The sequence below is a fragment of the Leptinotarsa decemlineata genome, unplaced genomic scaffold (genome assembly GCF_025532065.1).
Source record: "Leptinotarsa decemlineata unplaced genomic scaffold, Ldec_3_MD MMD2_tig00000133_RagTag_RagTag, whole genome shotgun sequence".
In the NCBI taxonomy this organism is placed as follows: domain Eukaryota; kingdom Metazoa; phylum Arthropoda; class Insecta; order Coleoptera; family Chrysomelidae; genus Leptinotarsa; species Leptinotarsa decemlineata.
In genome coordinates this window covers 1,352,715-1,378,399 of record NW_027412542.1, presented here as the reverse complement: position 1 = coordinate 1,378,399, position 25,685 = coordinate 1,352,715, and the positions used below count along the sequence as shown (strand labels likewise).

Below are 25,685 nucleotides of genomic sequence, written 5' to 3'. Positions count from 1 at the left end.
GAATGCCATATCTGGTAATTTGGCAAAGCGTACCGAATAAATCACGGGTGATTTTTCAAGCGATCTTTCAGCTAATATATATGCAAATTGGTCAACCTGTTACCAAAAAAAAAAAAGAAATTGGGAACTTTCTGTTTTACGGAAAAGTTTGAAATTCCTTCTATTCGAAATCCAACTTTAAGTATAAACGGTCCAACTCTATACATTTTTCATCATTATGAGACCAGAATAAGTCTCAGTAATGGACGTCTACCCCAGCACCATAATAGATATTTGAACAATCCCAATTATTTTTCATGTATTACTCTCTTTTTGTCTTAGCTTAGGTAGAATATTTTTGAGTTTGAGTGGAAGAACAACTCAGTAGCACTTGTGCTGAGTTGAACTTCGCCTTTTGTTATATCAGCAACAAGCTCTGTAATTAATCTTAATATTTGTATGTTACTACAGCTGGGAAACAATAAAGACGATTATTATTATTATTTACATTTTCAATATCCGTGAATATTTTAGAAAAAATTCTGAAATCCATGATCTGAACATTAGCAGTGAACATAACATACACGTTCGTCTTACAAAATGTTCAGCAGCATATAGGTTCCCCAATAACATAGGTATCCTCATTTTTAATGAATTAACCCAGGAACTCATTTTTCTCTGCGGCACTTTTCAAGAAGAGATTGAAGGAACTTCGGATCAGTCGAAGTTATTATTCCTTAAAGGAATTTTGGTAGTATTTTGTATTGTGTGTTCATAATGTGTTAATTATTTTCAGATTGGGATTAGTTTTTCTAAATTGACGACTCCTATACAGATGTTATTCTCTTTGTGGAGAATAACCTAGTAACTGTACCGAATATTTTCAGAAGTGTTGACCTTGAATCATTTTCTCATGATGTTCATGATTTTTGGCAAACGCAGTATGAATGAACAATAATTAAGTACGTGCAATCATTTCTTTTTATCGAAGGCCGCGTTATTCACGTTTTACTGGGTGTTAAGTATGAGTGATACACATAAAATGGTAATTTGGTTTATCACGTTGACTAACGTTAAAAACCGAGTGTGATAAATACTATCGAAAACATTCTCTCATAGCGAATACTCACTTTGAGCTTTGTTTCGGTTGATATGGATAATTCTCTAATTTGGGATTGAAAAAACTAGGTCATGAATAAACTCTTTGCCGAATTATCATGTTTACTCACGTTTTCAGAAATCGACGTTTCTGAAACGTCCAGGTATAACTTTTTTCTAGGAGTACTGATGATGGCTGTTGCTGTAGCAGAAGAAACTTTTGGTACTTCCGGTTTCATTCAATCATTTCCTATCAGCCTGGAATTTGTTCTTCTTGATTTTGGGGTACATCAATGAGTGCAACAATTTTATCAATACTTGCACATTATATTATGGATGATCATTTTGATGAAGTAGGTAGTTATGCACTTTAGTTTCGATATACCTACCATTTATAAGAACGATTTTTGCGATTAATAAGAGACTTGAAAAAGTATTTCATCCTAATAGCAGTTCACTATATTATTAATAATACCATTCCATTTTAGATACCAAATAATTCACAGAAGTGATGAATCTTTGATAATACTAGTAGATGGTAGGTATATCAAACTCGTTAATTGAGAAAGAACTATTTACCTGTTTGTTTCATCAGGAATCAATTAAAATCAATTTGCTTTGATTAAAACATGGAAATGAAAAATTAGCTCATCCTTCATTGAAGCAATACATATTTCTATTTAAATTTCTTGGAAATATTCAGTTCAATTCACAAGTGGTACACAAATAGCAATACTGAAAATGAAAATAACAACCAAATACGTGAAAATATAAAGTTTCTTATGAACAGAATAAAATGAAAGTCATCGAAACTTTGAAAACTCAATTAAAAGATGCTACACCTGATAAAAAATCAAGGTTGTCTGTAATACTATATGTGATGATTGTGATTGAATTATATTATGGCCTATTTTATCTCAAGCTGAAAAATAATTTGCTTAACTATAACAGCAAATTCACAATATTTAATAAAATGTTTTGTAGTTTCTACTCCATGAAGGCCGTACATGTTTCATGTACTTACATATTCTTTATGACTTCGTGCGAAACAAGAGCTCTGCTCTTATCGCCAAACCACTTTGTTCACATATTTTGTTTTAATTGTACTCTAATCTGTATACGTTGTGAATAAAGTTATTATTATTATTATTATTATATTACGCGATGGAACTGGCTGAAACTTAGTGAAACTAATTACAAATTGTGCTTTATGTGAAAACAATTTGAATCTTATGACCTTTTACCTAGGTAATGACGAATACTTCCACTTGGGTTTAGGTAAAACTAATTGAAAATAATAAACATCAATGAAAGAACATGTGAGAAACTAATCACTAATTTCCACTTTAGAAAACATATTTAGAAGAGGGGAAAATTTCAATTATATTTCGTCATTCAGTAAATTTTTAGAATTCTTAAATAAATTAATTTCTAACTTTCATGGAAGTAATCATGGAATTACTAGGATGATGTGTACGAAACTGCTACTTCCAACTGAAGGACGAATTCTTTACTCGAAATGAGGGACTGCCAATGGGATCACCACTTTCACCGGTTATAGCCAACATATATATGGAATGGTTTGAAACTCTGGCCATTGAAGAAGTCCACAAGAAACCCCGAGTCTGGTTGAGTTACTTGGACGATACCTTCATAATATGGAACCATGGGACTAGACACCTTCCTGAAGCACATCAACAACTTAGTTTTTCCATCACTTCCACAATGGAGAAGGGAGGCCACAACCATCGCTTTAGAGTAGCCATTTTTCATGATGTCTAGTTACTTCTCGAGACCTTCCTTCGTATTACAGAGCCCCAAAGCACGCTCTAATAGAGTCTTGATGATTCCTCTTTTAGTCGATTGATGGTGGTTGGACTCGTGGTTCAGATACTGACCCGTATGAGTGGGTTTTCGATATGCAGATGTTTCCCACCGTATACCGTATGTATACCGAAAACCCACTCATACGGGACAGTATCTGAACCAGGAATCCAACCACCATAAATCGACTAAGAGAGGAATCATCAAGACTTTAGTAGACCGTGCTTTCGGGCTCTGTAATACAAAGGAAGGTCTCGAAAAGGAACTAGGCATCATCAAAAATGACCTTCAACGGAATGGTTACTCTAAAGTGATGGTGGAACAGACTTTGGCTTCAAGACAGCAAGAGCCTCACGAGGATGAAAAGCCTCCACAACCAGTACTTGTATTTCCCTACATCAGAGGATTGTCGGGAAAGATAAGAAGAATTGGGCCCAAGTATAACACCAGAACCTGCTTCAGATCTGGGAACACTATCCGTAGCAGCCTCACGAAAATCAGGCCACGATTCCATGAATTGCATTTACCGGATACCCTGCGAGTGCGGAGAGTCATATATCGGTGAAACCAAGAGGCCATTGAAATTTCGCATTGCCGAGCACAATGAACACACACAGGGAGAAACTAGTAAATCAGGAATAGCAGAGCATGTTTGAACTCATCAACATAACACCAACTGGTCTCAAGCTGAAATCATCCATAAGGAGGAAAAGTGGTTCAGGAGAAAATTCAAAGAAGCCTCATATATGTTGTCTAACAACGCATTCAGCCAAGCTAGCGTAGAGATACGTACCATATGGAAACCTTCAGCTTCCGCTAAAACCAATGAAGCGAAGAGTGCGAAGAGGGGATAGGTGAAAGCACTCAAATGACCTATGAATAGTTAGATCTCGGAGGTCCAAAGGGTAAGGGAGCTGGGCTCCAACCTGAACAAAATCAAGATGGCGTGAATGAGTCCAGTTATCACCCGAAGACGATCGTGGATTCTAACAATCGAAACTTCGTAAAGTAACTTGGCCTGGAATCTTTTAATTTTTCATTTTTTGTTAATAATTTTTAATTTTCATCTCTTGTTAATAGTTAAATTTTTTGATTGTTGCTTGTATTTTATTTCATAGTAATTTCAGTTTTTTTGCTAGATATAATTGTTATTTTTCAGCTAATCTTTTCAATTTTTTATAGATTTTTTTCAGGGATTTCCAATCAATTTATATCATATTAGACAATGAAAGTCCGAAGTAATGAAATAAACAAGAATAAATTGAAGGCATCACACTTCACAATTTAAAGCAAATTCTCTAGTATAATATTTATTATTCGCCAGCTACTGAAAATAACTGATATGGAACCTATTTTTCCTCATGTCATCCATTGACAAACTGTTTTTTTACTCTAGTAGTAGGCTGTTGGAATAATTTTGAATGCTGGTTTTAAAGAAACTTGTCTTCTTTTATTCATTCGTCCCAACCACAGATTACAACTACTCAAGAAACACTTCATTGTGAGAAGCTATTGTAAAGCGAAACACGTGTTGCAAAATTGTTTACTGGAAATCGCACTATAAAGTGTTCTTGAATACATTATGGATTTTCAACAAGTAGCAGCCGATTCCATCACATCCATAACTTCATTTAGATAAGTAAGTATCTTGTCAGTTTCCCGCCCTTTTTATTTACTTCCTTAGATATCCACCTGAGCGCTGTATTATACATTAATTGTGTTATTGCTGATTAGATGGCAGTTGGCACAATCGAAACAATGGGATTTGTTAATTGACAGAATCCACGTATTGTGTCGTCGGTGAAATGAATTTTTTTGTGTGTGTTTTGTTATTGTTTATCGGCCTTTATTGTGTTATATAGCTATTTTTCCGCAGAAGCCAACTTTTCGCTTTTTATGTGTGCACCTTTCGATAAATATAACAGTTTTTCATATCATACCACGATCATTTTTCTTACTTACGGAGTAACAAATTTTGACAACTAATATCATACAAACGATATCCAAATAATAAATATAGTTTCCTTTCTCATCTATCAGAGCATACTTGTGATGCACTGTTTGGAACCTTTGGTGTAGTGATGAATATAACTAGAGTTTTTTCCCAACACCAAACCGTTATTTTGAAACCTCGACATGTGTTTCGATCACCAAGTGATCACTTGGTGATCGAAACACGTGTCGATGTCTTAAAATAACGGTTTGGTGTTGGGAAGAAACTCCAGTAATATTTATCAAAGTGTAGTTAAATAAAATAGCCATCCACTGTGGAGCATTGAGATTTATCCCCATCAGGTATAGTGTTTCATATTTAAATGTAGGTATAGTTGTTGTAGTGTGTGGTCTCAGCATTATGCACCCTCCAACGATCTAACTGGTCAGTGCTCTCACAGAAATTTATGCAGATTTTTAATCTTTTATTATTTATTCGAATATTCATAATAATATCACTAGGCAAGCTGATAGGATGAGAACAAAACAACGTCATTTATTTGTTCCACAAAAAATCCATCGATTTGGGCATATGCAATGCTCTCTCTGCTAATGTCAAACACTTGAAATACATGATTTCGTAAAGCAAAGAAAACATTTTTCATTTAAAATAGTGAATATTACTGGAGTTTTTTCCCAACACCAAATCGTTCCCAACATCAAAACGATTTGGTGTTGGGAACGTTAAGAAACCTTCTTCATGTCAATTCAGCAACTTTTTGCAATCCTTCATTTGCATGATTATCAATCATCGATGTGAAGTTGTAATATCACTATCAAGTATGTGGTGATAACGCTCAAAATAGAAAGGAGTGTCGATCTAGTTATCTGAAAAAAATCAGCAGCGGTGAATTTTGGCGATAAATATTCCAACTTCTCTACAGCACTCCGGATTCTTTTGTTCTGCTCATATCTGTCGGGATACTTGCATTCGAGGTTTACGCAGAAATTAACGAGTTTTTGGGGTTCTCGTGTCGCTGAGTCGATGCAGAAAATCATTATGAAAATAACCACAATCTGAAACTGAAAAGTCAACTTCAGTAAAAAAAAAACAAAGTATATACATCTAATATTGACAAAGTCATGAGTGATGGTGAGAAACATACCACATTCATACTACTTCATACTACTCGTTTCTTGATCTAGAACAGCGTTTCCCAAATTTTTTTGCCTGGGGTCCCACGACCCACATATTAAATATAATGAAGTATAATTATCATTACTAATGTAGTTAGCAAATAACTACTAATAACTTCTTCAATAGAAGTATACTTAAGATGTTTTGACAACTATTTATATTAATTTTTGAAAAATCAATCAACAAACTCACACATATTGTTTTTTATATTTTGTTTCTTCTAAACACTTATACTGGGCGCTAATGACTGTGATGATGTGATACCACATTGCCCCCCTTCTGATTGAGACTGTGGATGTCTTAAATAAGAAAATTAACTTTCCTTCCATAGCGGGTGGTGTAGAACCTTTCCGTAGAAAGTTTCCGTAGAAACTTTTTCTATTTCGTCTTCATTTTCAGTAGTAAGATTTTGCCGGCCAATTTTATTGATATCTGGTTCATCCTGATGATTCTCTATAAAAACTAGTTTAGGTCGCTCTATGGATATATTTTTTTCCTTATTGTTGATTTGTCTTGTGTATTGTGAAATTTATCTTTTCGCTTCAAAACTGTGCATGATCCAGAATATGGCTGTTGCAAAGGTCTTTTGACTGCATCTATTGTAACGAAGACATGTGTAGCAGTTGGTAATTCTTTATATATGAATATTTTCCTATTGCTGTGATCAGAACCTTGTGTTGTTTTCATTTCATTATTTTCTTCTTAAGGCTGTTTGAAAATTTTCATGATTAGGGTTGAATCTTGCATCTTCAACAACCATTTCTCCAGGAATTCTTAGGGTCATTTCACATACCATCTCAGCGCTATTGGTACCACCTAAATCTTCTTTCGGTGTAACTCGTGTACCAAGAAGGATTTTTGATAGATCCTCGAACCACTTTCCAGAATGGCATTTGAGAGCAGCTTTCACAGTTCTGTGCAATCTTACAATCATTCAATTAGACCTTGCATGGTATGGTGTAGTTCTCAAGTGATTGAAACCCATTATTTTGGAAAATTTTGAGAATAAGGAACTCTCGAACTGTCTTCCTTGATCTGTGGTTATTCTGGAAGGTACTCCAAATCTAGTGAATCATCCATTATAGAGCCCTAGCCACTATTTCAGCACGTATGTCTTCCGTAGGGAATGCTTCTAACATCTGGAAAATCGATTTATGCATGTCAGGCAATAAGAGAAACCATTTGAAGGTGGCAAAGGTCGGACGATATCAATATTGATTTGTTCAAACCTTGAGTTTGGGATATTGTACTTGCCGTCAAGAGTAACCACATGTTTATTCACTTTGGATTTTTGACAGGGGATCCAGTTTTGAACACATTCTCGAAGATCTTATTCAATTCTAGGCCAAATATATTCACTTCAATGGGTTTTATAGTTGATTTGATACCAGGGATTTGATACCAGACAGACTGTGTCTGAATATATCCTTCATTAAAATGTTTGGAACATATGGTCTAATATGATGAGTAGAAACATCATAATAGATATTTCATCAGTTCGGACTTCCATTGTCTAATATAATATAAATTGATTTGAAAACCCCTGTCTTCTAGCTAAGTTGAGGATAGAACAGGCCTTAGCTAGAAGAACTCCACAAGGAAGAGAAGCCGCCACAACCAGTACTTGTACTTCCCTACATCAGAGGATTATCGGAAAGGATAAGAAGGATTGGGTCCAAGTACAACATCAGGACCTGCTTCAGATCTGGGAACACTATCCGTAGCAGCCTCACAAAAACCAGGCCACCAAACGCGGACTGTGATTCCAAAAATTGCATTTACCGGATACCCTGCGAGTGCGGAGAAACATACATCGGTGAAACTAAGAGGCCATTGAATGTTCGCATTGCTGAGCACAAGAAACACACACAGCGAGGAGAAACCAGCAAATCAAGAATAGCAGAGCATGTTTGGACTCATCAATATAACATCAAGTGGGTTCAAGCTGAAATCATCCACAAAGAGGAACACTGGTTTAGAAGGAAACTCAAAGAAGCCGCGTATATTTTGTCCAACAACGCATTTAGTCAAGCTAGCGTAGAGATACGTAACATATGAAAACCTCTAATCAAGGGAAAAACGACCAAATCCCGCCAAACGGTCATCTCCCGCTAAAAACCAATGAATCGGAAAAAGTGAAGAGAGGATAGGTGAAAGCACTCGAGCGACCTATAAATAGTCAGATCTCGGAGGAATAAGTTGTTATCACCCGAAGACGATTGTGGATACTAACAATCGAAACGTCATGACATAACTTGGTTTGAAATCTTTTAATTTTTAGTTTTTATTTCTTGTTAATAATAATTTTTATTTTTCAGCTTTTATTAATATTTCAATTTTTTATTTGTTTGGTTGTTGCTTGTATGTTTTTTCTTTGTAATTTCAGTTTTTTGTTTAATAAAATTGTTATTTTTGGTTAATGTTATTAATAATTTTTTAATTGTTTTTTTCAGGGTTTTCAAATCTATTTATATTATATTAGACAATGGAAGTCCGAACTGATGAAATACACCACGAAACATTGTCAACCACCTTCAAACATCACAATAGATCTTACTGTCACTTCCAGGCATATGTATTTTTTTTAGTTGGAGAGATGTTTTTCCTGACAAAAGTTTCTGAAGTTCATCATCTTGTTCCTGTTTTTCTTTCCACTTGCTAACGTTCATAAAATTTTGTAGAGTTATGTCCGAAACTCTTGATAAGGCGCCAGCAACAATATTTTTGGATCCAGAAATATGTCTTATGTCTGTTGAAAACTGACTACTGAAATCCAGGTATTAGGTTTATCTGAGAGAAGTAGTTTCTGGTTTTATATTAAACGCAAACATCAAAGGTTTATGATCAGAATATATTCACGTCCTTCGAACATGAAACAGTTGATACTCCTTTGATTCGTTAGATCCGGGACTCCGGCAGTCTCCAGCAGATACGTGTAGAACCTTTCTGAACATCATCCTTCACAGATAGAATCGGTTCTACCTCAGTTACCACAGTTTTACAATGTTACCACCTGTTCCATCAGTCCCTTCAGACATATATACAGAGCCCACCGATATTGAGTATGGCATTACTGAAAGTAGACATCTCTTTCTATACCTCACTTGTCGCTCTTGTCATATATAATAAAAAATGCATGATGGCGCTACTAGGGTCAAAATACTCCGGAAGTAAAATAGCTCCCTAATCGGATCTCCGGGTGGGAATTGATTCTGCAGAAGTTATTTGAAAACTACTATTTCTGACAGACAGCATCAGGGTCTTCCTAACAACAGTCCACAGGAAAATAGCATGGTAACTGCACTTGCTAAGAGGCCCATTAGCAACTTCAAAATCGATGTCTGCAACATCAGAGGACTCAAATATAAACTCAGTGCACCAACATCTGCAATCAACATCTTGAGCGATCATCAATATGGCTTTCGGAGACAAAGATCAAAAGGCGACCTTTTATCGTATGTCACCCATATTTGAAATAACGCAATTGAGAAACATGGAGAATCAAGAGCTGTTCCGCTTGATATTTCTAACCGTTTTAACCGTTTGCTGGTCAAACGTTCCCTGCAAGTAGCCGTCAATAAATATGCGCAGGGATCCATATTGTCTACAATCCTATCTACGAATTGGAAAAAAACAAGAATCCAATATATTGCTTTGCTGATGACTTGTATCGTCATTCCATTTGGATTCCAGGACATCGGCTACGGAGACACATCTTCACGGCCAGCAGAAGGTTGCATATCTTAAAGAGGATGTAGAAGTGATTTCGAATTGGGGTGAAAGTAACCAGGTTCAATTCAATGCCACAAAAACCCAGGCATCGGTTTTCTCCAAGAAAATAAATGTCTACGAACCGGATATAGTAATGTCAGGTCAGACAATATGTTTTGAATGTTCTCAAAACCGTGACACCTCAAGTTTATTTCCTTACCTTCAGATTCTTGCGCCTGTAATGAAATTCAACTGTGTTCTTGTGAATATTCAACTTTCCAATTAACACTAAGTTGAAATGTAACAATATTTTTTTGAGGAAGCTAGTGTGAAGCTTAATATGTTATAGATTTGTGAAACCTCTACAGGAAAAATCTTGCAAAAAATTGTATTACTTATTGAAAAAACTGATTCTCAATCAAATATCCCACCGCTGACACCAAATTGTACTAGCTGCCGCATTAGCCTTAATAACAATAAACTTATAAATGGAATCATGACCCTAACTTTGTTCCACCCTCTGTCACCAGAGGCCCTCCTAATGGCCAAAATCGGTTCTATGCAAAAATACGAGTAGAGTCATGGACATTGGACTTTAATGTATTCTTCCCAATTGTTTGCAGGCCGCTTATGCGATGGAAACAAATATTAGGCGGAATCTTTTGAAACCACCTGTCTGGATATAAAAAATTAATATTTGCGACGTACTTCACAAATTACAAAAGAATCGCAAATATAAATCGAATTAAGATGTACCATAACTGGTATTTGCAATGTTCCAGACCGTAAATGATTTAATTAAATCTATAGAAACACTAGGCTTAACTGATATTACTACTACTTGAATCGAATTTTATAATCTTTGATATTTTTTACGTTATATCTGTTTCACCCCAATAGAAAATATGGCAGGAAATAGCAAAATTTTTGGAGTTATTTACTTACTATTGAATATATTCCGTATAAGACATCCAATATAAAAGCCTCGAATGATCTTTCTAGCTTTTCGGATGAAAAATAATACAAAGATACACGTAAAGTCAGGGAATAAAGTATCACCAAACTAATGTGGGATAACATCACTAGAAAAATCCAGCCGTACCAGTCGTTAATTATTGTTGTTATAGCATCCATTTCTGAGTAGAGCCTTTCTACTTTTTTTATCCTCTGCGTCACATTAAGAACGTTTGTATCATTTCTTATCAAAATTCTGTTTATATCTTCATATTTGTGTTTGATGCAGATAAATAAATTGGAGATGATAATGACTTGGAGTAACTCCACATAAATCAGAAAAGAGTATATTCCGTAGCATCGTAACATGGTGAGTAAATTTGCGGTGTCGAATATGATTTGTAGGTACCACAATATGATATGTGTAAAACTACTGAAGAAAAATATAAAGCTGGCATTAGTGAAGATTCCTGAGGTGTTAGTTTCCTCAGTATTTAGATTTTCAGAAGTTTCCAAACCCTCAAAATGTTGAATCAGTTCATTCCACTTGTTTGCTTTTGTTGAAATAGAAGCGAATGCTGATAATAAAAATAATAACACTGCAACAAATTCGCCAGATAAATCCAAAAACATCATAACTGAGCCCATTTTTCCATATAACTGTCTTGCATTGTATGTTCGAAACCACATGGAGTAAATTGAGCCTAGAACCACGACAGAAATCATTAGAAGGGTGTAAAAAGTGACAAACTTGTTTCGATGGAGCGGTCCATTTTTGAAGTTGCAGTTTGGTAAGACACAAAGCACTACAGCAAATTTTGCCATTGGCTCTAGAGACAAAATACTTTTTCTACTATGGGTAAACCTCATCGCGACAATTAAAAGTGGAGTGTGTCGAAAGATAAACTGTAACACCCTCCTATTATTTCATAATCAACAAGTCACACTACTTATCAAATTATTCGTCTACATTAATGAAATGTTTTGTCGTGAGCAGCTTCGCACTTAGAGAATTATAATAAACTGGGTCAGTCACGCTCATAACAAAGCTGTCTGCAAGACGGACAGATATATTTAATTGGTGAAGCAATATCGTGTTTTGTCGATATTGGTATGATAATATCAATATCTACCGAATGATAATATCATATCAAGTATGAGAGTAGAAATTTACCGTAAAATATTTTAGCAATGTAGATATTTGAGCTTCTGCAAAGAATCCTCAAACCGTAGCAAGTTTGGCTTAGTTTCTTACAAAGATAATCAATGTGTGTCCATATTTTACCCTCTCATTGATGCAAATTCCAAGACATATTATATTCTTGGAAAAACAGATGTTTTCATCATAACTGATATACTAACGTGTTTCGAAAGTTTAAAAAAATAGCTTTGATTTTCTCCAGGTTCCGTTGATGGTCTGGAGTTGATAAACCAGTTTTCTGCTACTTTGTGCCAAGCTGAACTAGGCCATCAATAAATTTCAGTTAAAATGAAATTTCTCGTTGCGAAATTGATTGAGTTTTTATTCTCTGTAGGTATGTCGAATAAAATCGTCAAAGGTTTTCACTTTACCTACAGCTTCAGTTGCAGCTTCCGGTTAAAGTTCACACTTTACCTGCTCTTAGGGCAAACGTACACTAAAGACTTTTTATCGGCTGATAGTTTAGTCTGGTTGGGTTGGGTGGGGGCACACTACTCAAACAAAACTGTTCGGTTCGGTGCGGGTGCACAGACCACCAACTGAAAAGTCTGAACAGTTGTTGATGTATATAATATTTTGACGCGTTGTATTGAAAGTATTGAAGAATGTTATCGAGGAAGGCTAGTTTTCTTCTGTCTGCATCATCCATTTCACCCCATGCAGGAACAACCTGCAATTAAATTTTCTACTGAACATTCGCCAATATTCGACATAATTATGAAAAAAAAAATATGTAATGAAAACGCAAATATATTCAAAGATAAAGAAGGTACTAGATAATATTTGATATCAGATATCAACAATGGAATGTAGAGTGGGGAGTCTGCAGGCACCGACTGTTAAGTTGATGAGTCTGCGCACTCTCATAAACACACAGTCTGATTAGAACTCGGCCGATAGTTGTCCAACTTTGTAATTGAATCAGAATTGGAAAGCCTATCCAACTTGTTTCTGATTATTCAGTTGGCCGACTGGAATCGCTTAGATGTGCGGACTCACATTATGATTCTATACTAATAAGCATCCAACTAAACTATCGGCCGATAAAAAGTCTGTAATGTGCGCTTGCCCTTACTCTACAGCTTCCCAATCGTCAGAGAATCCTGTACTGTAAGCTGTTGATTGCGGTGTGAGAATAACGGCCTGACCACGGGGATCGGCGGTGCGAACGTCGAAGCGGGGAACGAGGCAACAATTCGCGCGGCACAGTTTGCAGGTCACGGGCAGTCACGTTCGCTGCCGCGACCAGTAGTTCGACAGCAAAATGTCTTTATCTAAATTATCTGGATATTGTTTAGAAAGTAATAGTTTTTTGGTTCAAGACCTAATATTTGAAAGAGATTGTGGAGTACATGATGTGAATAAGAATCGGGGTATAGATGGAGAATTCCACAAGAAGTACGGGAAATACAGATTATATCCAGAAAAATTTTTTGAGTATACCAGAATGGGTATTGAAACATTCGAATTAGAGAAAACAGTTAATGCAAACAAAATTTTAAGAGCCGCTGAAAAATTGTTTTAGACAGGAATGCACTTACCTAACTATAGATACATATACATCTATATTAATCTACATTACATATTTATCTAAGTATAAAAGTAATATTTAATTAGCTTATCATATTTTGGAGAATTACCTATAGTATACATCCCAAGAAAGTAATGATCGCAAACGCATTTTTTTTATAAATAAATTGTTTTGGAACTATCTTCGCCCAAAACATTATCAGCTAATTGAATGTTACCCTGTATATCAATATTTCATGAAATAAAAACAACACTTTCAGAGAATTGTGTTATTTATTGCAAAAATCTAAATTGTATGACAGTACTTTTTTGTACAACTGGAACAAAAAACAACTTACTTGTAATTGATGCTAGAATGAATAATGGATTTCTGACATTTTAATCAGCCTTTTTTGTTCGCAATCTCTTCACTACATGTTTAAATTTATCCTGTGGATGGCCAGACTTCCAAATAGCTGGTCTAGCTAGTATTTCATAAAAGTCTCGGTGTTTATTTTTCGCGGCGAAAACAACCAAACTCGTTTGATCACTGCACTATTCGCCGCGACTGCCGCTCGACTCCATGGTACGCGTCGTACTGATTCATGCCTTTGTCACAGATTAAGTACCTTTGTTTTTCTCGCCCATCGCGCCGCAAGTCTCCCACGCGGTTCGCTCGATACATTTTGCCTGTCGCCGTTGCGGGTGGCTTCATAAGTATATTGCTATGCGTTTATTTCAGTAGCTAAACGCTTCGTCGTTCGCACCGCGCGAATATTCGCATCGGCGAATGTCCCTTGGCCAGGCTGTAAGAAAGCACACGTAAATCGGTACCTTTTTGATTGGTTGGTACTCATTAGCACCACGCTTCGCACCTTTCAGCTAGTCCCTTTAACGATAAGTGCCAGGAAAGAGCCGTATGTTGGGTAATGGAAAAATGCGGAATATATCTTGACATATGTTCATTATTAATAATAACTATAAACTAAATATAAGGGGGAATATTCGAGAACTTAACAGCCCTTGAACTACCTTGTGGCACTGCCATGGATACCTCAAGGATTAACGTGAAGTTAGCCACGCTTTTCCATCCACAGTTTCTGACGTGTTGACTGTCGATGTTGGGATAGAGGAGAAATTGTAAGCAGTGTTGCCAAGTTTCTCAAAAATTTAAAGCTGGTATTTAATTAGGCGATATCATACTAATGAGCCGAACAAATCAAGAAAAATTTTCTAAACGTATATACACAGAGAAGAACTTGAAATGAAAATTTTCACTGATAATTTTTCATAACCATATTGAGTAAGCATATCAAGCGTATTAACAGTATCGATTTTGACACGCATTATTCTCATCATTAAATCAGCGTGACGTGCCGTTTCGCCTTGATTTTATACTTAGGAAAATAAAAAAAATCATATTTTTCAATCTACGATGAGTACCCCCTTGAATTTTGAGAAAGACCATTTGCTGATGTGTACTAACAGGATGGATCCTCAATTTAGAGTGACATGCCGTACGGACTACAATACGAATTTTTATATTTAGGAAAATGAAAAATTCATATTTTCCAATCTACGATGAGTACCCCCATGAAATTTTCTGAAAGACCATTTGCTGATGTGTACTATCATGGTGAATCCTGAAATTAGGGTGACATGCCGAACGAACTGCGATACGAATGTTTATAGTTAGGAAAATGAAAAATTTATATTTTCCAATCTACGAAGAGTACCCCCATGAAATTTTGTGAAAGACCATTTACTGATGTGTACTAACAGGGTGAATACTAACATTAGGGTGACATGCCGTACGGACTGCGATACGCATTTTTATAATCAGAAATATGACAAATTCATATTTTCCAATCTGCGATAAGTGAAAGACCATTTGCTGATGGTGGGTGAATCATCAAATTAGAGTGACATGCCGTACGGACTGCGATACGAATTTTTATTGTAAGGGAAATGGAAAATTCGTATTTTCCAATCTACGATAAGTACCCCCATGAAATTTTCTGAAAGACAATTTGCTGATGTGTACTATCAGAGTGAATCCTGAAATTAGCGTGACATGCCGTACGGACTGCCATACGCATTTTTATAGTTAGAAAAATGAAAAATTCATATTTTCCAATATACGGTGAGTACCCCCATGAAATTTTGTGAAAAGCCATGTGCTGATGTGTACTAACAGGGTGAATCATCAAATTAGGGTGACATGCCCTACGGACTACGATACAAATTTTTGTATTTAGGAAAATGAAAAATTCATATTTTCCAATATACGATAAGTACCCTCATGACATGCCGTACAAAGTGCGATACGAATCGCAGTCCGTACAGTCAGCAGTCTGTACGGCATGTCATGGGGGTACTCATCGTAGATTAGAGAATGAATTTTTCATTTTCCTAACTATAAAAATTCGTATCGCAGTCCGTACGGCATGTCACCCTAATTTGATGATTCACCCTGTTAGTACACATAGGCAAATGGTCTTTCACAAAATTGCATGAAGGAACTCATCGTAGATTGGAGAATATGACGTTTTCATACAGAGTCAGATGTTACAAATGCAATACGGATTTATACAGACGGCTCAAAAACCAAAGAAGGCTCAGGATGTGGAGTGTACTCCAGATCACTAAGCCTAAGGATTAAGTGGGGAATGGGAAGAAATACCAGTGTGGTCCAAACAGAACTGGCTAGTATCTCAATCGCCACAAAAGAAATAACCAAGAAAAGAATTTCTGGCAAAAACATAACAATCTGCACTGATAGCAGACAAGCACTATTAGCCTTGAACAGACAGCGTGTTACTTCAGGGCTAGCACTAGAGTGCCACCAAGATTTAGCCAAAGCCTCGGTAAATAATAACATTATCCTGAGGTGGGTTGAAGGGCACGACAGGAGTGAACGTAATCGCATTACCGACTCTTTAGCCAAGGAAGCGGCTGGACTAAGAATTTTAGGACCCAGTGGCACCCACGGCCTGATGACTTCGACAATTGCGGAACTAGTCAAATGTTACACCCATGCTCAATCTTTAAAGAGATGGGATGAAATCAAAGGATGTAATCTTGCCAGGATCACCTTGGGCGACCCTGGGAAGCTGGCGCCGAAGAAATATCTGGCGATGACCAGGAGAAATCTACGCCTTACAGTAGGATTTCTGACTGGCCACTGTCAGCTAAGGAAACACCTACATAATATGGGGCTAGTGGACACACCTCTATGCAGGATGTGTGAACAGGAAGATGAGACTGTCAGGCATGTCCTGTGCTAGTGCCCGGAGTTATCGTCAATAAGAGAGTGTGTGTTCGGTGAGTCTTGGCCTACACCTGCCGATATAAAGGAGATGTCTCCTAGCGACCTGTCCACCTTCCTGGAAAGGATAGGATGGACGATGATCTAGGAGGACAACTCCTCGGGAGGATGTACAATGGGTCACATGTGGCCTAAGTGCATGGGCTTACACTCACCCTCCCTACTCTACAGATACAGATGACGTTTTCATTTTTATAACTATAAAAATTCGTATCTCGGTCCGTATGGCATATCACCTTAATTTCAGGATTCACCCTGTTAGTACACATCAGTAAATGGTCTTTCACAAAATTTCATTATGGTACTCATCGTAGATTGGAGAATACGAATTTTCCATTTTCCTAACAATAAAAATTTGTATCGCAGTCCGTACGGCATGTCACCCTAATTTCATGATTCACCTTGTTAGTACACATCTGCAAATGGTCTTTCGCAAAATTTCATGGGGATACTCATTGTATTATTGTTACTTAATAATTGAAATGCAAATCAATGAGTAATGATCATTATGTTCAAGCCTTTAGCTCACTGAAACATCAGGAATATTCATGGTAGTTTTGAAAATTTTTCAATTCACCCTATTAAGACACCTCACTTGAAGGTCTTCCAGAGAATTTCACGGGCAACTCATTGTTAATTGGGATAAAAAGAATTTTTTCATTTTTCTAAGTATGAAAATTCGTATCACAGTCGGTACGGCATGTCACGCTAATTTCATGCATAACCCTCTCAGTATATATCAGCAAATGGTGTTTCAAAAATTTCATGGGTAGGTACTCATCGTAGATTGGAAAATATAAATTTTTCATTTTTGTAAATATAAAAATTCTTATCGCAGTTCATGTGGCATGTCACCCTAACTTCATGATTCACCCTATTAGTACTCATCAGCAAATGGTTTTTCATCAAATTTCATGGGGGTACTCATCGTAGATTGGAAAATACGAATTTTTTACTTTCCGAACAATAAAAGTTCGTATTAGAGTCGGTACGGCATGTCACGCTAATTTGATGATCCACTCTGTTAGTACGCATTAGCAAATGGTTTTTCACAAAATTTCTTGGGAGTACTCATCGTAGATTGGAAAATTGGAATTTTTTCCGAAAAATAAAAATTCGTATTACAGTCGGTACGGCATGTCAGGCTAATTTGATGATCCCACCTGTAAGTACATCAGCAAATGGTTTTTCACAAAATTTCTTGATGGTACTCATCGTAGATTGGAAAATATGAATCTTTTATTCTCCTAAAAATAAAAATTTGTATCAGAGTCGGTACGGCATGTCACACTAATTTGATGATTCTCCCTGTAAGTACACATCAGCAAATGGTTTTTCACAAAATTTAATGGGGGTACTCATCGTAGTTTGGAAAATATGAATTTTTTATATTCCGAACAATAAAAATTTGTATTAGAGTCGTTACGGCATGTCACGCTAATTTGATGAACCACCATGTTAGTACACATCAGCAAATGGTTTTCTACGAAATATCATGGGGTTACTCATCGGAAAATAGGATTTTTTTATTTTCCTAAGTATAAAATGTTGTAATCTAGGCGTTACGGCACGTCTCGCTGATTTAATGATTCACTCTGTTAGTGCACCTCTCTTAAAGTTATTCTAGAAAATTTCACGAAGTTCTTGCCGTGATTTTGAAAATACCAAGTTTTGTCAGAGAATAGGAAGTATTCATCTTCGAAAAAATAATAATGCGTGTCAAAATCAATACTATTAATACGCTTGATATGCTTACTCAATACGGTTATGAAAAATTATCAGTGAAAAATTTTATTTGAAGTTCTTCTCTGTGTATATACGTTCAGAAAATTTTTCTTGATTTGTTCGGCTCTTTTGTATGATATTGCACAATTAAATACCAGCCTTAAACTTATGAGAAACTTGGCAACACTGCTTACAATTTCTCCTCCATCCCAATATCGACAGTCAACACGTCAGAAACTGTGGATGGTAGAGCGTGGCTATCTTCACACTAATACGTCAAGTGCGCTCTTAAGACCGGCTTGTCGAGTTATCAATAATTTTTGGTGCATGTTCCATTCTGGTCGCGTATGATTCAAACCATTTTGAACCGATACAGCCCCTAGTGCTTGACCTAATAGAGTAATACGAGAATTTTAAAGTCGAATGTCTTCGAGAGATCCAAGAGTTTCCATAAGTCACATTGTTCTCATCAAAAGTGTTATTTATTCCGTATTATTTGGTAGTTCAAAAGAGATAGTTTCAACGTGCCTGCAACCAAGATATTGTATAGCCATGCGAGCTTTTCATGATCTGTTTATAGGCTTTGAAACAATCAACAAGTTTATTGTGCACGACCTTTTAGAAATTTTTGAGAACGAGCTCAATAAGTTCAATAATTTTCAAATGATGGAAGATCACCTTTTTCTCAAACAAGGTTCAATGATTGATAGTTACAAATTGAATTGGTTCATTCCAGTTTCCAGGGAGATATTTCTGAGGTCACACAGTGTTTCATATTTTTTTAAGTAAAAAACAGAAGCACTACAGGAAAAACCTTAAGTCGTTCTGAGATCGGTGCCTGTGTGAAAGTAGTGATTCACATTGGATTTGAATTGCTGAAGATTAAATCCATTTGGAAAACCGTTCTCAGGAACTTTCTCAACATAAACGCCATTCTCCAAATGAAAGAGCACTTAAACAGTGAAATTTGAGGTGTACTGAATAGAACCTCAAAACGATGAACAATAGTTACCTAGAGAGGTACTGCTGGTCATAAACATGGAGCTGGCATTAGTTTTCTATTTCTTCGGTATTACAATTTTTTGAAACTTTTATATTCTCAAACTTCCGGATCAAGTCGTTCCACTTATTTGAGATTTTAGAAATGAAAGCTGATAATGAAAATAGTCATATATTTTCACAAATACTCTACATCAATATAAAACCTTCACAGGTGGTTCAACGTTACCTGAAAGTTGGACGATCGATTTTCTTTCGCGTATCATCTAAACCGTGCTAGTAGTCGCATGGTAAAAGGTAAGACCTCTCCAATTCTCAGTCCGCAAATTAAACATAACTATAACATATCTCCTCTGCATTCTTTTATCGAGAATACATCTTCCAACACGAACGTTAGAAATAATTAGGAGTGCGTAAAACGTTGAAAACATGCAATTGATCGAGGTTTGGTAAGACACAAAACAATATATCATTGTTTTTAAACATGATATCTGATATCATTTGCTCATAAACACCCTTCTATCATTTTATAATCAACATGAATTTCTACGTTGTATATGCAATATTCATTAATTAATTTCCTTACACTCACGAAAATGTTATGTGAACAGCTTTTTACTTCAGGGAATTACAAAAAATTAATAATAATAATAATAGTAATCGTTTTCATTGACTGCAATACAAAATATATAAAAAATAATGTCAGTCAAAAGGCAGAGTTCAAGGCTAGTCAGCTGAAGAGACTTGTTCTTCCATTCATCTGTGCATCTGAAACAGATGCATAAAACGACGTTTAATAATGTTAGATACTAACGCAGTTATTTGGGTCTCTCTTTTTTAAGAAGATGCTTCAATTCATTTCTAGTGCAAAGGATTTGTTCAAACTTTAATTTTTAACAAGTTTCTTGAATAAAGTCAAGGGTAAGTCTTCATAACCAGGTGGAATCTTATTCCAAATTTCATAATACAAAAATGAACCTTTGAAGAGAGCTGTTCTGTGGCTTGGTAGAGTTAGCGTTGATTTGTATCGGATATTTAGATTATGTAAATCCATTGTTGTTAACGCCAATGAAAGAGTTATCTGTAACTATAAAATCTAGAAAGGTTAATGCAGTCAAGCTGCTGGAAAATAATTCCATGAAAATCAAAAAATAAATAGATAGTACTTTTTGATCATTCTCATATTGATTTCAATTTAAGAGCCACCGATAGACAGCTGTTTCAGCCTATTGGGCATCGTCAGTACTGGGCAGGCGGTCCTCGATTGAAGACAAAATGAGAAAAACCAAGAAAGTACTTGATAAAAACAGTTGCGTAAACGCAAGCGAAACATTATCAACTAACAGTCTCTCCCCACACCCTGGGTTAAATGACCATTGGGTACAAAAATCATGTGTACACTGAACCAGGACTGATAGCTTGTTTGAAGGTGATTGACAATGTTTGGTGGTGCATTTCATTAGTTCGGACTTCCATTGTCCAATATGATATAAATTTTAATTTGAAATCCCTGAAAGAATCTGTGACAAAATTAAAAAAGATTACCTGAAAATAACAATTATATTAAGCAAAAAAAACTGAAATTACAATGAAATAAAATACAAGCAACAACCAAAAAATCAAGAAAATTGAACTATCAACACGAGATGAAAATTAAAAAAATTATTAAGAAGAAATGAAAATTACTTCAAATTCAAGTTACTTCACGACGTTTCGATTATTAGTATCCACAATCATCTTCGGGTGATAACTGGTGATAACTACAAGATCTGACTATTTATAGGCCATTCGAGTGCTTTCAACTATCCCCTCTTGCCTCTCTCCGCTTCATGGGTTTTAGCGGTAGATGACCGTTTCCATATGTTGCGTATCTCTACGCTAGCTTGGCTAAATGTGATGTTGGATAACATATATGCGGCTTCTTTGAATTTTCTTCTAAACCAGTGTTCTTCCTTGTGGATGATTTCAGCTTGAGCCCACTTGATGTCACGTTGATGAGTCCAAACGTGCTGTGCTATTTCTGAGTTGCTGGTTTCTCTTCGCTGTGTGTGTTTCATATGCTTGGCAAAGAGAACTTTCAATGGACTCTTAGTTTCACCGATATATGATACTCCGCATTCGCAGGGTATCCGATAAATGCAATTCTTGGAATCGCAGTTCGCGTTTGGTGGCCTGGTTTTCGTGAGGCTGCTACGTATAGTGTTCCTAGATCTGAAGCAGGTTCTGATGTTATACTTGGACCCAATCCTTATTATTTCCGACAATCCTCTGATGTAGGGAAGTACAAGTACTGGTTGTAGGTTCTTTCAGATATTTCAAATCAATTTATATCGTATTAGACAATGGAAAACCGAACTAATGAAATGCACCACGAAACGTTGTCAACTTTACATAATTACATAATTACATTACATACAAATAATTTATTTGCTCATAATATTTAGATGTACAACAGAGTGAGTAACAATAATAGCAAATAATATAGAAAACCCATAAAAGGTGAAACCTTGTGCATGGGTATGCTACTAAAACATGAGTCTGATCTATAAAATGTAATAATAAAGTGAAAATAATAATATTATATATAATGAAAGTGCAGATATACTTACATATATAAACATATCTATACATACATATATATATATATATATATATATATATATATATATATATATATATATATATATATATATATATATATATATATATATATATATATATATATATAAATGCGTTATATTAGAATATTAGATCAGAGAGTTAAACAATGATAATAAAATATAACAATAAGAGTGAATTGAGGAAGGGGGGTATAGGTGAAGTTGGGAGCCCACAAAGATATTAATCTTTTTTTTTCCTAGATTTTTTTTATAAATATCTTTTGATGTTCACAAATATAAGCAGTATATTCAAGGCAATTCAAGTTAAATGTACTTTAAACTTTTCTGTGTCTGTGTGTTAGGGTCCAAATTATTTTTAACTTGTTTTCTGAATTTCTCTTTGAAAAGTTTAGAGAATTAGTTCGGAGGGCTGGTTTAAAATCCATACCTCCAACTTATTTTCAAATAGGAAACGACTATTGAGTGTTTTTATTTCATTTGGGATTTGTCTGTAAATAATCGGGCCTAGATAAGAAAGGAATCGTTGGTTTTTTCTAGTTCCAATCTTTGGTATTCTGGTTGTTTGGTTTTTCAGTCGAGCTTTGTATGGATGGTCTATTTGTGTCAGTTCATACTTGTGTTGGTGATGGTAAGATGCAAGATTAAGGAAGTACAGTTGATGGATTGTAGATAGCTTGAGTTTATCTGCCGGAAATCTGTAGCTTTCATTATACAATATCTTTATCAGCCATTTTTGTGTCACTTCTAGGTTTTTAATATATTTATTAGTTATCCCACCCCAAACACGTATGCCATAGTTCATTTGTGTTTGAACTAGGCTTGCATAAAGTGTCTTCATTTGTGTCGAGTCGAATAATTTTTGATACAGTTTGAATTTTGTTATCAATGATCTCAATTTTTTTGTTACGTATTCAGCATGTTTGTGCCATCTAAGATTTTGATCTACCTTCAAACATTCCACCATATTATTGTTATTGATAAATTTTCTATAGAGTTAGTGCAGTTCTGGTGACTATTTATTTTGTTGGAGTTAAATCTCATTTGTAAAATATTTTTCAATCTCCACGAAAAAAAAAGTGCAAAAAATCAACATTATTCACTTACTATTGAAAATATTCCATATATAATATGCAATATTTGGGCTTCCGACCATATTTCCATTTTGTTCGATGACAAATAATAGAGGGATATAGGTGAAGTTAGGGTATGGAGTATCATCATGATAATCTGAGAAAACATTGCTAAAAATATCCAACCGTACCACTCATTAACCAGTATTGTTATTGTATCCATTTCTGAGTAGAGCCTTTCAACTATTTTTATCCTCTGTGTTATATTGAAAATGTCGGTATCATTTCTCATAACAATTTCGTTCACATCTTCATATTTGCGTTTGATGCAAATGAATAAATTAGATATGATATTGATATGAAAAAGTTCCGCGTAAGTTAGAAAACAGTTGACTCCGTAGTATCGTATTACAGTCATTGAACCTGCTGGGTTGTACACGGTCTCTAGATACCATAAGACGAAATGTGCAAAACTGCTGATAATAAACATGGAGCTGGCATTAGAGAAGAAACTAAAGTCTTTCGTTTCCTCGGTGTTGAGATTTTGAGAATCTTCTAAACTCACAAATTTCTGGATCAATTCATTCCATTTGATTGCCTTTCTAGAAATAGAACCAAACGCTGCTATTAAAAATAATAACAGTGCAAAAAGTTCACTACATATGTCTAAAAACTTCACAACTGCTCCAATGTTTCCATATATCTCCTCTGCATTCGTATATCGAGAATAAATCGAGTAAACTGAAGTTCCGAACACGACAGAAATGATTATGAGGGTGTAAAACTTCAAAAACATGTGTTGATGAAGCGGCCGATTTTTGAATTCACAATTTGGTAAGACACAAAACACCACAGCAAGTTTCGCAATTGACTCTAAACATAATATACTTTTCCTACTTTGGTTGAACCTCATTGCGACTGTTAAAGGAAAGTTTGTCGAAAGACGAACTGACATTATTTGCCCATGAAACAGACAGAAATTGCTACAAAGCATATACAATTAATTATCCATATTCACGAAATGTTTTGTGAACAGCTTTACACTTTGGGGAATTACAAAAAAGTGGGTGGGTTGTTTATGCTGATAAAAGAGATGTTTGGACAAATACGTTTCAATAATTAAAAGGTATCATGTTATTTCGACATAACACATAAACAACAGTTGTTTTGTTATTCATTTATATAGAGGAAGATAGGTTAGGTGCACAAAATGACATATGTCACACAATGTCTCGGAACTCGGAACATAAGTAAACAGAACAGCACGCCTCTGAAATATGTCATATTTGTTTGTCTCATACAGGTAACAGATTCATTGTCCTTTATTAGCTATAACCGATATTGCCAAATGGTGAAATAGAAACGATTCCCTTTAAATGTTGAATGCATTATTTCATTCCTCTTCTTCAAGTGTTTAAATAATTTTTTAAAGAAAAAGGTTGAAATGATAAATTTAAAATGCGTTGTTTCAGAGCTGTTTCATGAAAACTACTTGATTTTCGTCAGGAGGAACATTTCCCATTGACCTGCCCAAAGGTGGTAAGCGGTGAGTACAGTATGGTGGCAGTACTATGTCATTTTTTTTGCAAAGATCAGTCCTTCAATCGAAATAACTTCTAACATTATGTGGATTAAAACTCGTGGCTTGGGTGAAGCTGGTAGTTTCAGGTGTTCTATTCTAAATGATATACAAGGAGGTCTCTTCATAAATGACGTGAATAAATCGGGACTAACTAGCTTATTCATACGGCTTATTCAAAAACGGCATGCTCGAATATCCTTGGGAGACAAACCGAAATAAATACTTGAAGCCATAAGTATGTATCTTTCTAATTCTTCCTTCTGTTCCTTCTTCTTCCTTTGATAACCGATTTTTGTTGATGGTATCGATAACACTATGATGTTTATCTCTTCGACAGTGAATTTTTTTACAAAACCGTGGCAGCGTGCGATAATAATTAGTCCCAAAATACTTCGCCTTTTTCACTTCTTTTGCAGCATGTAGCGTGTAAAGCAAGTCGATCAGACTTACTCATATGATGCCATGACATTTCTATGATTTACTCTGAAACAAACAAAATTGTATGTAGCAGAAGCTCAAAAAGCCAACAAAAAATGCAGCACACATATATGGTGTTGATTGTCACATGTGACTATCAGCCCCCGTCAAGTTGAGACAACCAGCCCCATAACACATTTTAGAACATAACCCCCTAAAATAAGTCTGAACCAATATTAATTCATAAAAACGAATAGTGATACATATCATGAACCACAGATGTCACATCAAGAATACATGTATATATATATATATATATATAGGAATAACGTAGGGAATGAATGGGGTATAGCAGTCATATATTTAAAAATTCAAATACTATTAATTCCAGGACAGACATTGAAAGTCCCAGCCTGATTTATACCTATCTCCTTTGCTTAAATAAAGAAAATAAATTTGATAATACTTAACAATTTCAGAACAGAAACTCCTTACCTTCACTCTCTGCGATTCATCATTTTACAGTTCTGTGAAATC

The 25,685-nt window shown here is 35.4% G+C and overlaps 1 protein-coding gene across 1 annotated transcript; it reads right to left on the bottom strand.

Annotated features, from left to right (window-relative positions):
* Positions 1–5,363: 5,363 nt before the first annotated feature.
* On the bottom strand, positions 5,364–24,662 carry LOC111509965 (uncharacterized). Its single transcript, XM_074172510.1, has 2 exons — positions 23,184–24,662; positions 5,364–5,916 (listed from the first exon to the last, which is right to left on the bottom strand). Exons 1-2 carry the CDS (start codon positions 24,141–24,143, stop codon positions 5,638–5,640), a joined length of 1,239 nt encoding a protein of 412 aa, XP_074028611.1. The 5' UTR covers positions 24,144–24,662; the 3' UTR covers positions 5,364–5,637.
* Positions 24,663–25,685: the final 1,023 nt, after the last annotated feature.